General features: G+C 38.8%; 1 protein-coding gene across 14 annotated transcripts in view; it reads right to left on the bottom strand.

Annotated features, from left to right (window-relative positions):
• Positions 1 to 17,578, bottom strand: part of gtdc1 (glycosyltransferase-like domain containing 1) — a 426,961-nt gene that overhangs the window by 349,181 nt on the left and 60,202 nt on the right. For all 14 annotated transcript variants that reach the window (XR_005944629.1, XR_005944631.1, XR_005944632.1 and 11 more), the window contains one exon: positions 6,816 to 7,025. Coding sequence is in view for 10 of the 14 variants with exons in the window: in XM_041201712.1 (XP_041057646.1) it covers positions 6,816 to 6,994 (179 nt within the window). In the remaining 4 variants the exon portion in view is untranslated. The remainder of the gene's footprint in view (positions 1 to 6,815; positions 7,026 to 17,578) is intronic.

The raw sequence follows: 17,578 nt of genomic DNA, 5'->3' as shown, positions 1-17,578 counted from the left end.
AGCGTTCTTCAGCCTTTAAAAACTGACGATATGCCAATTAACTGACTGTCACTGCCCAGCTGGGTGAACTCCTGTTGGCAGGCTAAATGCAGGCCAGGACTTTGCTATGCATCAATAATTAGGGTTGACCCTATAAAAATCAGAGAGGTTCGCTGCAGAGAAGTGCTGGTAAGGTCAGATCTTCCTTTGCAAACTGTGAAATTGTAGATATTGCATTGTTTTCACCTAACTTTTCACTCAAAATTTCCATCATTTTATGCATCACAAAAAAATTGGCTGGTTATGATTTCAAAGAAACAGGTAGCTAATAAAATTTCCCCCCATTAATCATACACTCCTAATTTTTTTTAAAGCAATAAAATAACAAATAAATATAAGGTATGCAAAACACAGCTCATACCACCACTCTTCATAATGAATTCAAAAGCTGTTGTGGCAATGAATGAAACAGTTTCATGACTAAAAAAGAAACGCAAAATAAAATAGTAAGCTATTAGATACATAGCAGTATCCCTGAGTTTAATCTGATTGCAGTTTCACTCTACAAAATGTTAAAGAACTGTATTGCCAAGTCAGTGGGCAGACACATGTGACAAAAATATTTCATGACAGGAAATCATTATTAACCTGGTGGTTTTCTGGTATTTCTGTTGTGGAAATTTCTCTAATTTTTTCAAGGTTTGTGCCATGTGTTCTCTCTTAGCCAAATGTCATTCTGCTATAGCTTAATCTTCAAATTTTAATGAACTCACTACCTGTTCAAATAAAGTAATACTTAAAATATACATGCATAGGTTCTGGAGTCAGTCATTAAAAGCACCACAAAAAACAGTCCTCAAAACCATAACCACAGCATTTTACTAGAGATTTTTAAGCATTGTACCTGAAAGTTAGCCTGTGTAGGACACTAACTTGTGCTTAATTTTTACTGATGATAGCTTCAAATTTGTTATCTGGCAAAACACACGCTGAAACCCATTCAGTTATTTTTTTAAATGGAGCCAAAAATACCCTCGTTTTGAGCAAGAGTAACAGTAACAGCACGGTGCTGTGACTGCAGGGATTTTCCCCTCCCACACAATGCTGTTAGTCACCTCGTTTTAAAAAGTTTCGTGATCGGTAATACAAACTAAAACTGCTTAAGTATTTGCTCTGGATGAAGCCCTTTTCAAATGTTTCAATATTCAGTATAGAATCCTCCCCAGAAACACAGGAAATGGAGGAGGGGGTGGAGGAAAGCATGAGCAATGATTTCTACATGTGGATTTGGGGGAATACTAATATCCACTGTAGGCATGATCACTTAATTCTTTGAAAGATTTTCAAAGGCCACGTGCAAATAAAGTGTGGTTGTTATCTTGCATGGCAAAATTGCATGGATCCATGTTCCTTCCAGAGTTAAATAGCCAAATGTTCTTGCCCACTTAGCTGAATACAACTCTTCTTTCTGAGGTTTGCCATTAGTTTGCCAAGTAGGAAAGCATTAATAGTAAGAGCGCCGAAACACAAACAGTAAAATGGCTGCAAATGGCACCAGACCAGAGAAAGGAATTATAGGAAAGCTAGGCAGGAACAACTTCAACCCCTTTGCTAAGATTGAGGAAGGTCATATTCTTCAGTAAGTGTTCTAGCATTAATCTGCATTCATTTGACTCAGCTTAGTTCTATTGGTGCAAAACCCACCTGAGTCTTAATGTTGCAAGTCCAGACTTCACTCTAGACTTTGAACACATAATGTAGGCTTACTCTTTTGAAGGAATGTTCCATTGTTGGAGATTCTACTTTTCAATGAAGACATTAAACCAGATCTTTATCTGCTTGTTCATATGGATGGAATAGATCCCATGGTACTATTCCCAGGGTCCCTTGGTGTCCTGGTAAATGATTTCCATCATCCAACACAATTAGAACCAGACTTAACAGATCATTTGTCTCATTTATTATCTGCAAGACTTTGCAATGTGCATATTTGTTGTCATGTTTACCAACGCAATAGTAACTGCACCTCAGATATAATACATTATACATAAAGCATTTGAAGCATGCTGAGACATGGTCAGCTACTATATAAAGGCAAGTTCTTTCTATTATTTAACATTGAGAGAATGGATAATTCCTTTCTCTGGTCTGGTGCCATTTGCAGCCATTTTACTGTTTGTGTTTCGGCGCTCTTACTATTAATGCTTTCCTACTTGTTTTAAATATTTTGGGGTATATTGTTCTATTCTGTAAAGGCGGCTGGGTGTTTGTGGGTTTGTGTGATTTAATTAATCTGGAGGCAAGAGTTTGATAGGAGTCAGGTTGTCTGGGGGTTTGGAAACACGAAAAGGATAGCAATGTTAAGTTTAAGGTACAAGTAAATAGGTTGGATCTAAAATTTGCATTTTTTAGTTAAGTTGAGAGGTTGTTTGAATTCCAAAGGAGGTTACAAGGAAAATATTTGCATCTTGCAGGAGTCCATAGGTAAAGGGTAGTGGGGATATTATATTTTTATTAGCCCAACAGCAAATACAAGATGGAAACATAAAAGATCTTATATTTGGAAGGGTTTGAGTTTCAAAAGGGTGTGAGAACAATGGAAATGAGATGAAAGAGAAAAAGGCACATTAGAGTTACTGTGGATAGCTATTGAGCTGGAAATGGCTGGAGCTGTTTGACCTATTGAGAAGTCCTGGGCTGCAGCAAGCAGTTTTATTCTGAAGTGGATTCCATAGTAAAGTGGAAGAAGGTGAATATCATGTGGTATACTTTTATTTAAACTATAGCAGTTTGCCTTGTGTAATATTACTGGATTTCATATTTAAATATCTATAAGGGAGTGTTGCCTAGAAAATGTTTACTTGTAATTTTCTTTATTTCTTTTGTTTAAGAAAACTTTTACTTTTAATTTTTTTAAAACATATAAGTGTTACCGGACCTCTTACTGCTGTGATTAGTACATCATCTTCTCATTATCAGAATGCAAAAATAAAGGCTGCGGTCCGTAAGCCAAGTTTCCCACTGGGATTTGGTTGGCGCAGCAATTAACACCGGCTGTGGTCATAACAGCATCCATATATAAATAAAAGTATACTAATGTAAAATAAAAATTGGTAATTGGTTCTGAGGACCAAGATCTTCAAGAGCAGCATGCTCTGATTTCTACTTTGTAGGTGACTTCAATAGACCTTTCTTAGGTTACCTAAGAAATAGAGTGGCCAACCCTCTAGGATTGACGGAGTCTTCAAGAATTACAGTAGAGCCTCCTGCACACTTGCTATCAGCAACACAGAAGAAAAAATACAGGTGCATTTATTTTCTTTGAACATTTTTGCTTATTAGTTTTAAAGTATAGGAGATGTAGGATGGAAAGAAAAGGCTGCATGACCAGACTGACCAACCAGAGTTGGCAACCCTACTAAAAAGTGACCACTGCCCAACAGAAAGTGTTCCAACTTTTCTTGATGATTCATACCCTGTATCACAAGCAATACACTTCATTCTCCAAATTGCACCTTTGTACTTTGTAATGGATATAATCATGATGTTGCTCCTAAAGGCAGAACTGCAGCAAATGACTTGGGACAAAAGGAATGCTTCTTTCTTACTCCTTGGGGTAATTGATCTACCTTCCATACAAACAAAATAACGTGACTGCATATATACTTAATTATGAGTCTAATTTCTGGAGTACCTTTTCTCAGGGGTACAGCTTGTTAAACTCCAATATCAAAATTTTAGACAAGCTTTAAGAAAGAGAAGCTTTACCTTTGGTTATCAATGCTATCTTGCCACATACAGTTCTATCCACTCCCAAATGGCAAGGCAGGAAAAGGAAGCTTTATCATTAACCTGATATTGCCAGGTCAGCTGACAGGAAGAAAGGGCTGTGCTGAGAAACACAATTGCTTATGCAACACAATTTTATTATATTTATTATGAGATATTTGTGATTCCCAGATAACTGAAAAACTGCTACTGGTATGATTGGTTGCAAGCCCTCTAATCCAGTCATATAATATTGCTCTGGTTCAATTGCTTTAGGATGGTTTAATTTACTAAAATATCCTCATCAGAAATTGTGCAAACCTGTCTGTTGCACGTAGGGAACGGATTATGTGATTTTAATTTTTCTACGAGGTGTGCATGCTCGTATGGGAAGTTCTTCCTTTTGCAAATATAAATGGTTTTCCAGTATTCCCAATGACTCTCCAGCTGCCCAGCATGCAGCAACATTATAGTTCAAGTGTGTAGAAATCCAATCCAAAAAATCCGCCAGCTACAGGAGGCGCTAAATTTAAACAGTAAAAGCCTGCTGCACTCCAGCAAATTAACAGCAGCTAAAACAAACAATAAAAAAGCAAACTGCAAAAATGCAAAATCTCTCAAAAGCTGAGGACACAAAGCACCAGCTCAAACCAGTCTGCCACTCAGAGCCAGCAAGCATTGCTGAAACTTGAAGTGGAGCATTCCACTTGTACCTCCGGCTCTGTTGTGCCAATAAAATAAATTTCTTAAAGAAACTATTCATAAGTATTTTTAACAAGCCATAATGAAAAAAAATAACACCCATGGCACAAAACAGACACACCATTTGGCCACGGTTCTTCACAAAAACATACAATCACCCCCCCATCGTGTATCCTCTATAAATGTTTAACAGCACTGCAGTATGACTTTATAAGGAAAAGATGTACTTGATGGTGGGGCAGGGGAGAGAAGAAAACAGTCACCATCTCTCTCAACTCTCCTTAAGGGACTAAAATCTTGAATTCATCTCCCTTCTCAACCTTCTACCTTCAAAGATTCTGGGTTTTACTTCTATAAGATCTGATTCCCTCCAAAACTATCCTGAAGCAGCCGATCTTTGTGGTAAAGTGTGGGCCACGAGTGCCACAGACTGGTCAACTATGCGGGGCATCACAGCTGAAAATGAGCCATTTCTTCAACCAATGTCCATACTTGTATATTTTTAGTAGGAATCACTAAACAATGTTCAGAAGAGTATTGATATTCTGCCACCCAAGCCAGAGGTGTGGCTAACTGTAGTATGCCAAATGGTAGAGTTGTGACAAGACCAGCGGCCTTTACACTGAAATCATCAACGCAATTATAAAAAAATTCATTTAGGATATTGATATAAAGAGTGAAGAGAGGAAATGTTCTCCCTGTTTGTTATGGGCCAGTTTGAGAATACATCATGTAATTACTAAGTAACAAAATCTTAACTGCTTTTATTATACTGGAAGAAGCATATTGCAAATAACCAGTAGATGATGGTTTTTAATATATCAACCAGGTAGCTGGAAGAGAATGTCTAATGAAATCAAGGCAGCTCTATGCTAAGGAGGGAAAACGGCAAGTCCACCAATGGCATTCTTTCTCCACGTCTCAGCAGAGGGTTACAGAACAAGCCTTGGCGCCAGATTGTTTGTAGTCAAGCTCTGATGAGTGGTAAAGAAATAAATTTAAACAATTAAATTTCTGACATGTTAATTGGACAGAATCACTGTAAACAGAAATTAAACTTGCCTGAAACAAAGTTTAATTGAATTCCCTTTGGAACTTTAACATACACTTGTACAGTTTTCTGTTTTAACATCTGTAAAATGATTTACTTTTCTGATTGATGTTTTCCATTTCATTTTCAGACTGGTAATACTGGTTGGTACTAAATAGAATTCATGAATTTTACAGAAATCCAGAACAATTCTGTGTTCACAGTATTCCCTGGGCACGCTTAAAACAAAAATGGGATTCAGGTTTTAAATCTAAAATAAATAGCTGTACTCCTCAGAAGGTAACATCTGGATAATCTAAAATTTAAATTAGGTCCAGGTGTAGGTTAATAATGGACGACTGGAAAAGGGTAGCCTACAATGCAACTTAAAGAGCAAATGTCACCACCAATAAAGATTTTAAAAATGAATTAGCTAAACATGATGAAAAGTGGACACCCAAAAGTGATGACATCATATATCCATTTTGAGGTTTATGGGTTGATTTATTCAGTTTTCAGTCATCATTCTTGCAAGTAGTGGTGCATCTTGGAACAGAGTGATAACCAATGTGCCCTGACAGCTGATGTGTGATCACATTCACAATGAAAGATTAACAATTAAAATGTGATCACTCCAAGTAATATCGATTGATAAGTCATGGTTATGGGGAATAACACTGTTAATATAAATTAGAAATAGCATTCCCCCATGTTGTTGTTCATTTTTTATATTTTCCATTTAAGCAGTAAATTCTGATTACATTATTAGGTGAAGGAAGTTGGAGGATGCCTCAGCCCTTCAGCGTACGAGACCCAAATTAACAACAGACTTATTCATTAACCCAGGGGTCTGCAATGATCTTGCCGTTTCAATTGCATATATTAATACAGCTTTCTGACAAGGTCAGACTCACTATCTCTATGAAATCAGTTCGCACGTGATGTCATGTATATTTTTTGTAAACAGATAAATAAAAAGTAATTGCAGTAAACAGCCAAAAAGTGCTTAAAATTTAGTCACAATAGTTTTCAATTGATCGATTCTAGGAAGGGCATGGACGACAACATTCTCTTTAATGCAGTGTCAAAATCGCACATTGAAAATGAACAGCTTTCATCACATTTTAATACTCCTTCTGCCATGAAAATATTCAATAAACAAGAAGAGTGTTAGAGAGTGTGACAGCTACTGTGACAAAACGTTTGGCACAATATTGACACTGAAGATTGAGTTAATAAAGCTTTAGAAAATGTATAGGGAGTTCCCCGGCTATCCCACATAATAACCACTTCCAAGGCAGTTAAGCTCTTGTGGCCTTCCCCTGTATTCACATACCTGTAATTTTCGCTGGGTGGTATTGTCTGCATGAAGTAGAGTGCAGCAGTACGGGCTCTCCAGTGCCATTTCTTAGCTGTTAAGGTAAATACGGAACATCCCTTCATCTCCTCTTGAAGTAGGTCAAGCAGCTGTTTGTGGGAACCCCCATAAAAGGCTTCAATCATTAGGACACTCATAGTGGCACTGGTATACTCATGCTACGAGTTCCTATGAGTAAAATAAAATCTTAAATGAAGTTAGTTGTTATTGACAGGGCCAGGGAAGTCTTCATTTTATAGAAGCTAGACTATAAATTGGTGTTTCTTATGACCAAATGAAGCAAAGCCACAACTTAAATAACCAGTAACAATACGACACACCATAACTTTAACCACACAGCACGAAAGATGGGAGAGTAGCTTTCTCTGGAGTTCCAAACTGTTTTATGAGTCTGCATGTCTCCAAACAATAGCAAGCTTAAACCAATAGCACAGTTTGTCCTCTGGTACATTGTGTACCATTGTTCAGCTCTAACTTTGCTTTTTGAGAGTCATAATACCAACAATGCCTTGAGAGCCACTCTGCAGAAATTACAAGGCCAGCAGTTCTATGTTAACAAGACTCTTGCCTGCTCTATGGCAGAACGGTTCTTAACTATTCTTTTCATTCCAACAGCATAGTCAATCAGGAGCAAGCTGCAATGTTTCCAATTCCTGCACTTCTAAGAAAAAGTGAAATTACATTGATGAGTACTTGCAACGCTTCCTAGCACATAATCCATTGATGCACTAGAAAGTTGCGCACCCATTTAAATGGTCTTCAGTTCATTTGACAGCTTGAATCATATGAAAATCTGCATATCATTACTCTGCACTAACCAATACTGGTATTTCAGGATTGGTGGTTTATTAACTTAATTTCAATCTCCTTTTAAATTCATTGCAGTTGGGTCTAAAAGGGAAAAAATTCAAACGGGTGCATATTTAAACCTGATGACAACTGGTGTTACTGTATATAAGACCAATCAAAATATTATCAAAACTGCCTTTTTGTTAAATAACATTCTTGTTTGCTTAACGGCTGGGTAAGTTTCTCACTTGCTGCGGTAGGTAGCTTCCTTTCTCTCTTCCTCACACACACACAGGCAGACTTTGTGTTAAACATGCTTTTGCAAATAGATTCAAAATATTATTTTGTTGTAAAAATGATTTATATGCTAACATAATACAATAATGCCATGGCCCATTTCCTTAAATGCAATAGTTCCATAGCAATGTATTATTAGATTACTGTCCTGTCTCACCTCATAAAAAACAATAATGAACTTGCAGGTGTGTATAGCGATAAGCGATGCACCTAAGGATTACTTTAGGCATTTGAATTCCCTTGATATAGTACTTAAATTAATCATGCTACATTATTAAAGAGATCACATAGTACCCCATAGTTGGCTTATAATACAAGGGCTGAATTTCATAATTTAGTTAAAGGTCGTGTAATTATAAATATCAGTCACCATCATTTTTATAGGATTTTAAGATGTATTTTGGTACACTGAAATTACATTTTAAAAGAATCAACATATTACAGTACTACAGGCTTATAATAACAGTAGTTCCTGAGTGTAGATCTGATTGTGGTCATTCTGAAATATGATCTGTATAAAATTAGAAAATGATACCATCTATTAAATAATGATCAGCCTTAAATTCATTGCTGCTTCAATATTACCAATCCAAAGCGTATAGAGTAAATCACAGGTTTTAAAAAGAACCATCTCTTCCTGCCAGCTTATCTACACAAACTTTATATGGCTTTCACACCATAGTATTACAAATATACTCAACCTTTGTAGATTTACTTATTTAGCTGTCACTTGACACTATGCAAAAATATTTCTTAGTTCCATCAGTTCACTTTGGGTTGCTTTAAACAAATAACAGACCCAGAAATTATAGCTGACAATGCTACTATGCACATATTTAATACATTCAAAGGACATTACTGTGTCCACTACTTGTACTCAAGTATTAATGCCTCCACCATGAAAGAAGATAGAGAAATGGCACACAAATAAGTTGAGGTTTCATCTGCAAATATCACCAACAGACACAGATGATACTTCTTCTCTCACAGTCATGATTCTACCACTTTTTTCTGCAAGCAGGGTTAATAAAAATGGTCTCGGTTTAAACTGAGGCACACCTGGTCAGAAAGTACAGGGGTGACAAAGCCTTAAAGATAGATGCTTTAGTCGATTAAAAAAAGGAAGTCTGCTGGTTAAATTCTGGTCCCCGCCCACACATCTTCATCTGGAAATACCACAGCTGCATACCTATCTGTTAGTATCACCAGGATGACCGGATGGTGTTTAAAAATATACACCGTTTACCATATTGTGTAAAGTATTAGAACTTTACTTTAAAGTTTACCCATGTCATCCGGTTTTAATAAAATGTGTATCATGAGAAATCAATTACAATAGTTAAATCAATCCTTCATGTTTATGACATGAATTCATGTGATGCTACCCCCTTCAAAAGTGCTTGATTCTGTCAGTGAAGTAAGTCTGCATTAAAGCATCATTATTGCCTCCGGCTAAAATATCTTAAAACAAAAGCACATGATTTTGCATACCTGAGGATTTACATATTAAAGAAAGAATCCATCAATGCAAGATGTATGGCCACCAAGAGATTCCTGCACTTTGACCCTGAAGTAAGCACATTATGTCTACTTGTGACTAGATCCATATTGCATTAGTGATCAAATTAAGGCATTCTTAAAGTCAACCCTGCCATCTCAGAAAACTGGGACACATTTATAGCAATTATCAAAGCACTTTCATGCACCTATGGCATACTTGCTTGTATTTCCACATATAGAATAATGTAAGCAGAATCTGATCACTATTACCTGATGACAACAAAAACTTGCACTAATATAGGGCCTTTAACACATTAAAATGTTCCAAGATGCTCCACAGGAGTGATATAAAAAAATGACACCAAGCTATGGAAGCAAATGTTAGGACAGGGGACGAGAACCTTGGTCAAAGAGGCAGGTTTTACGGGCCATATTAATGAGGAGAGAGATAGAGAACTGTAGAAGTTTAAGAAGGGAATTCCAGAGGTTAGGGCCTAGATAGCTGAAGGCACAGCTATCAATGGATGAGCAAAGGGTTGGAGAGGATTATAGAGACAGGGTGGCGCAAAATTATGTCGGGATTTGAACACAAAGATGAGGATATTAAAATTAGGGTGTTGCTGGACTGTGAGCCAATGCAGGTCAACAAGTACAGAGAAATGTTAGTTTGTGTTGCAGACAAAACTTGTTTGATTGGACGTTCTGCCACTTCAATGTACAACAATTATTTTATATTTGACTTCCAGCATGTTTCCAAACTTCTGTTACAATTCAACATGAGCAATAAAGAGGTCTCAAGTAGTGACAGCACTGAAACGTCAAGCTTGCTTATCCCATTGCCCTACAGCATCCCACTAGCCCCTCTCCCCACAAAAAAGCTTATGAACAGATTTAAAATGTTAAACAAATACACCAATGGATGTTGAGATTTTATGCTTCATCAGAAGTCAGAGAAGTCTTTTTGATGCCAACTAATGCATCTTTGACACAATAATTACATTGCTCTTGCATACTTCCAATCACACGGCCCTAAACATCAACCATAAAACCTCAAAATCAGAAAAGAGGAATGGAATAGACAATTCCTTTGACAATGCAATAGTTATTTCTGCATCACAATAAATGGCACCACTTTTTGAGCAATATAACAAAACTAGAACCAAGCATTGTCTTTTAGTTTTAAAAAAATATTTTGCATTTGAACAAGGAGGTTTGAATATAGTCATTAACTATATTGACAGATTCATGAACAAATTCTTGTTCCATAATTGCAAAATTTAATTTTCTTGTAAAAGTGAAACATATAACTGCTGTGGAATGGGAATGATTCACTTGAACATGAACATTGTTTTAGTAGTTCTCTAGATAAAAGTTTAAACACCCTTTCAAAGATTCCAGGCCTTTAACCCACAAAGGAAATAATGATCAGGCATGCAAAGCCTGGGGTTAAGAAAAACACACAGTGGGTTGAATTTTACCAACCTTTTGGAGATGGGCTGGGAGGCAGGGCAACTCAGGAAATAGCAGCAGAAAGCTTTGAGATGGAAGCCCAATGTCCTCCTGCTGTCATGGGGTATTCCAAGTAGGGATGGCAATGTTGCGTCCACATGCTGACTACAGGTGGGTAATTAACGGCCGCTTTACGCCCCACTGGTCTTTTACAGATGTCAGGAAGTATCCTCACTGCATGGGGAGACCATCAGATATATTGAAGTGACGTCCCACAATTTCCTGGGGCGGGGGTCTTCAATTCTGGTTGCCATGGCCTAAGGAGGTGACCCCAGAAGCAAAGGCCACCTCTGCCATGCCAACGCCACCTGTGGAGGGCTCAACCCTCAAACTGTCGGGCCTGGCCTACCTACCCTCCAAGAGCGCCGCAACATGGAGGCAGCCACTCCTGCTTCCTGCAGCCTCAGCAGCAGCCACCTTTAACAGTGGTGTGCCAAGGCTGCTAAGTGCTGACCCTCTGACTGGGCTCTAAGGGGCAGGCTACAATTCTGAATTAGATGGCAGTCCCAACTGCACCTCTTAATTTAAAATCGCCCCTGCAGTCCCACTACTTGCCTGTGTGGTTTCATGGCCCTCTTTTGGCCCTGGAGGCAGGATTTCCTTGATCCATGGAAAATTCAGCCCATTACATCTCAAGGCACAAGATATATATTTAATAATGTGAGTGCTTTCATAGTGCAAACATATGATGTGCGATAAACAAATTTAAAATAATAAAATGAAAAAGAATTTCAGAGTCATTATTGCTGCAATTAAAAAAGGACGCAATTATGATTATTTTGCATTTAAAGATGCCTAATTATGTTCATTATCTTGTAGATACAAACATTCCTGCAGTCAATAATCTGAAAATAATTCCCAGTTAAATGTTAACACTTTCATTTGACAAGATTCACTAAACTATCATTAAAAAAAACTGTATGTGTACAATATTCTGCTGAACTGAGTGTCAAGGAGTGTCGCTAAATGGAAATGCAGTTGAGGGCAATATGAATAGCTAATCTGGTAAAAAAATTGGTAAATTAATATCAGGAAGAATTTTCTGGTTAATTATAGCCCTGAATTCTGATAATCCAGGTAAACAATTAAGGGGCTTCTGGTGTATAACAGCGTGATAGATAATAGGATACAATCATGGGAATCCTAACACTGAAATTCTTGAGGATATAAATTAACAGCTACAAATAATATCACTGTGTTTGATGTCTTGTGCCAAACTTGTCCTTCCTTTACATACTTGCAATGTTACAATAATTAAAATTGCTTTTATTTAAAGTCGACTCAATTTGGCTAACTTCTATTTATAAGGACAAAGCCATGATGTAAAATTGACAATGCTTCTGTAGCAATGGCCTTCCAACTATCAAAATGGACTACCTGATATCACCTGTAGCTGTGTACATCACCAGTACTCTTCCAAAACTCCTTAATATTGATGTAAAATTATGGCCAAAAGACTAGACAATGAAACAGTTTCGAGGGAATTAGTTTTATGAGACTCACCCGGGTCATGACAGCACAAGTAGCCAGGGTGGGGCCACATGGAAGGGATCCTTCTTTCATTGGTCAGAGAGAAGTATTTAAATAATAAGATCAATGAGATGATTTGATTAATGACAACCATGGTAATGTATGAAGGTTACATCAGTCTGTACATTCCTCCCATGTTTAGCACTCCACATACATATCACCCTATAATGCAAATCTTGAAAATGTCTCATTTTTAGCAGATAGCAAAGTTGGGAGGGACTTTAGAATTGGGCACAATTTTGTTTATCTCAAACAATAATAAAAATGCAGGCCTAAATTCTCTAATAAGAAATGCCTATATACAGCTCTTTGGTCCATGTTTGAACCAAGGTTGTAATGAAGTCAGAAGCTGAGTGGTTTCGCCAGGATCACTCTGCTCCTGGCCTTCTTACAGCCTTGGTTTAAACAAGGACAAAACAGCTAAACTCCAGAGGTGAGGTGAGAGTGACTACCCTTGACTTCAAGGAAGCATTTGGCCCAGTGTGGCATCAAGGAGTCTTAGCAAAATTGGAGTCAACGAGAATCAGGGTGAAAACTCTCCACTGGTTGGAGTCATACCTAGCACAAAAGAAGGTGGTTGTGGTTGTTGGAGGTCAATCATCTCAGTTGCAGGACATCAGTGCAGGAGTTCCTCAAGCTGGCGTCCTAGGCCCAACCAGCTTCAGTTCCTTCCATCATAAGGTCAGAAGTGGGAATGTTTGCTGATGAATGCACAATGTTCAGTGCCAATTGCAGCACCATTCGTGACTCCTCAGACACTGAAGCAGTCCATGTCCAAATGCAGCAAGATCTGGAATCTACAATACCCAGTAACATTCACAGCACACAAGTGGCAGGCAATGACCATCTCTAACAAGAGAGAATCTAACCATTGCCCCTTGACATTCAATAGCATTATCATCGCTGAATCACCTATCAACATCCTGGGGTCACCATTGACCAGAAACTGAGCTGGACTAGCCATATAAATACTGTGGCTACAAGAGCAGGTCAGAAGCTATGGATCCTGTGACGAGTAACTCATCTCCTGACTCCCCAAAGCCTGTCCACCATCTACAAGGAATAAGTCAGGGGTGTGATGGATTACTCTCCACTTGCATGGATGAGTACAGCTCCAAGAACACTTAGAAGCTCAACACTATCCAGGACAAAGCAGCTCACTGGATTGGCACCTCGTTCACAAACATTCACTCTCTCCATCACTGATGTACACTGGCAGCAGTGTGCACCATCTACAAGATGCACTGCAGGAACTCCCCAAGGCTCCTTAGACAGAACCTTCCAAACCCACGACGGCTACCATCTAGAAAGACAAGGGCAGCAGATGCATGGGAACACCATTATCTGGAAGTTTCCCACCAAGTCACACACCATACTGACCTGGGAATATCTTGCCATTCCTTCATTTTCACTGGGTTAAAATCCTTGAAATCTCTAATAGCACTGTGGGTGTACCTAAACCATATGAATCAAGCCGGCAGCTCACCACCACCTTCTCAAGGGCAACTAGAGATAGACAATAAATGCTGGCCTAGCCAGTGATGACCACATCCCATGAGGAAAATAATATATAAAAAAGCTAAGCACACTGTTAAAGCCATTGTTATTGGTAACTCGCACTAGGTTACTCTTGCAACTTTTTAAAGATGCAAAACCAGCAAAATTAAGTCATCGCAAGAACATCACATTTTTAAGAAGCCCTTTCCCCATTGGGAAAACGGGATTCAATAACAGAATTTCATTGTATTGCACACTCAGAATTAAGCAAACTTTCTTCTCCATTGCATCCCACAAATGGTCCTGCTAACTGCACACACCTTATTCTAATTGTGGTATTAACAGCCAAAACTCAACAAACAGATGAATGGAAAAAAAGATGAAATATCCATTATTTGAAAAAGGAACAGAGAATATTATTGTAATTCTTTAAGTACTTCTCTCAGTTTTTGTTGTGTCAAAATATTTCCCATGTATTTAGTAGGGCAAAGGTCAATCTACGTTCTATACATTCTACAGTCTTGTTACTTGCACAACTTTCTGTATGAACAGAATCTCATATCACTATTTTATTCATCCTGTACAGAATAAGTTATGCAGACATTACTCATGGCTTTGATAATACACCAATTTATTTGTCTTCTAAAAATCAGCAAAATGGGTCGTCTTTTTTTAATTACAGTATCTATGAGGTGCAGAAGGAGGCCATTCAGCCCATCTCTCTGAAAGTGCATTCCACCTAGTCCCACTCCCCTGCCTTATCCCCATAACCTCGCAAATTCTCTCTTTTCAGGTAGCAATCCAATTCCCTTTTGAATGCTTTGATTGAATCTGCCTCCACCACCCTTTCAGGAAGTTTGTTCCAGACTCCAAGTACCCTCTGGGTGAAAAAATTTTTCCTCACATCACATTTACTCCCTTTGCCAATTGTTTTGAATCTGTACCCTCTAGTTCTTGGTGTTCTCTTGAGTGGGAACAGTTTTTCTCTATTTATCCTGTCCATACCCCTCAGGATCTTGAATACCTCTATCAAGTCTCCTCTCAGCCTTCTTTTCTCCAAGGAATACAGTTTCAACCTCTCCAATCTATCCTCATAGCTACTGTTCTTCATCCTGGGAATTATTCTTATGTACTCTCTCCAATGCCTTCACATCCTTCCTCAAGTATGGCGCCCAGAACTGGATGCAGTGCTCCAGATGAGGCCTAACTAGTGTCTTATACAAGTTCGACATGACCTCCTTACTCTTGTATGCAATGCCCCTATTAATAAACTAAGATAATATATGCTTTACTAACAGCTCTCTCAATATGCACTGCCATCTTCAATGACCGATGAATGTATACATCAAGGTCCCTCTGTTCCTGCACCTTCTTTAGAGGCTCTCCCTTTATTTTATACTGTCTCATCATATCATTCCTGCAAAAACAAATCACCTCACACTTCTCTGCATTGAACTTCATTTGTCACTTGTCTGCTCAATCCACCAACATGTCTATGTCCTTTTGAAGTTCAAGACTGTCCCCATCACGGTTGATAACATTTCCAATCTTCATATCATTGCAAATTTTGAGAAAGTAAGAGAAAGGAAGCAAACCCAATCCTTGTGAATAGCTTTGATATAGTTTGGTTGTATTTGTGACTCACATTAAAATTAATAAAATTATCAATCATTAAGTAAGCAGTCAGAACTGCTAGAAGAAGGCATGCCACTGAAAAACAGTCCATGCAGCTGGCCATGATTGGCTGACAGTGTATTCTGTTACAATTTTCCTAAAGTACAAGATTATGGACCAAGAAAAAGCTATTCAGTCCATCCAACACATTCCCCCTTTAGATCAGGGGCAATTTCTCTCATTGTGATCTTCACACATATCAACTTCTTGACAAAGGCAACCCTAGATAAATCTCTATAGAAATGTCTGAGAAACTTACCTGGCCAACAGCCTGCCCAAAGCAAGTAAAACTCCAGAACATTAAACTAACTTTACAGTTGCTTACAACTCTGACCTTTTTGCATTCCACAGAAATATTCACTCTTCAAACACAATGACAAATGTTTCATCTTCATTGCTCAAAAAAATTACATTTTTATTCTACAATAGAATTAGATGGATTTTCTCCTGACCATTACAACGATGTTAAAATGCATCAGTCTTGGCAATCAGGTTAGATCTTTTGGGCGAGACTGTTAAGAAGGCAAAACATGGAACAAGGGCTGCACAGTACCTTTCAAAGTGCTGCAAAATCATGCACTTACATAGCTTGGTGCCCATCCTTTCCAGGGCGAAATTGGAGGCCAACTCCATTTTCACTTGTGGACCCAACCATGATGCCTCCGATGATCAATGCCTCAGCATTGATTGCAGTGCCAATAGAAACCATGCAGCATCTAGAAGCATCAGTAGAAGCTCAGACTTCTGTAATGCAAGGTCAGCTTGCTGTCGTGCATGCACAGACAACAGCCATTGTGCCTACAGATTCCAGTGTTCAAAAGGGCTGGTATCGTGTCACAGCTGCCAAGCACTCTGTCCTCCAACAGATTATTAGGATTCCTGAGGTACCACCCCAGGAGAGTGGCAGTGAATTCCATGGTGCACAAACCTGTTGTTCTCTCGGGGTGGCAGCATTCATCCTCCTACTCCATCAGAGCCTTTACTGCTGCCTGTCAATCAGCCAACCCAGACTGCTGTAGCCCATGCCTAATTGGTGAAGTCTGAAGCCAGACTCTCTCAGCCAGAGCTGTTCAAGTCGAACTGCAAGGCCATCTTCAGTCTCTTCCAATGAAAGTCAACAGCCTTTTACCAGGTATTCTGTAGCCACTAGGGTAGCACTATGTAGAAACCTAGGGCAAGCAAAGGCACATGGCAGCCATTCACTAAGGAAATGAACAAGAGTCACCTGCGGTCTGTCCGCAAGAATGACCCAAACCTCCCTGTCGCTTGCCATTTCAACACTCCACCCTGCTCTCTTGCCCACATGTCTGTCCTTGGCTTGCTGCATTGTTCCAGTGAAGCCCAACGCAAACTGGAGGAACAACACCTCATCTTCCGACTAGGGACTTTACAGCCTTCTGGACTGAATATTGAATTCAACAACTTTAGGTCGTAAGCTCCCACCCCCATCCCCACCCCCTTTCTGTTTTCCCCTTCCCCTTTTTTTTCCAATAAGTTATAAAGATTTTCCTTTACCCACCTATTTCCATTATATAAAAAAAAAACCCACTAGAGCTATACCTTGAGTGCCCTACCATCCATTCTTAATTAGCACATTCGTTTAGATAATATCACCAACTTTAATTTTAACACCTATGTGTTCTATTGTACTATTGTCGTTGACATCTTTTGATGATCTGCTTCTATCACTGCTTGTTTGTCCCTACAACCACACCCCCTCACCACCCCCCACCACCTTTTTGTCTCTCTATCTCTCCGCCCCCCACACACACACCTTAAACCAGCTTATATTTCAACTCTTTCTTGGACTCGAACGCAAGTTCTGTCGAAGGGTCATGAGGACTCGAAACGTCAACTCTTTTCTTCTCCGCCGATGCTGCCAGGCCTGCTGAGTTTTTCCAGGTAACTCTGTTTTTGTTTTGGAT

Source organism: Carcharodon carcharias, chromosome 12, assembly GCF_017639515.1.
Source record: "Carcharodon carcharias isolate sCarCar2 chromosome 12, sCarCar2.pri, whole genome shotgun sequence".
NCBI classification, from domain to species: domain Eukaryota; kingdom Metazoa; phylum Chordata; class Chondrichthyes; order Lamniformes; family Lamnidae; genus Carcharodon; species Carcharodon carcharias.
Note: the sequence above shows the minus strand (reverse complement) of the source record. Positions and strands in the feature narration are given on the sequence as shown.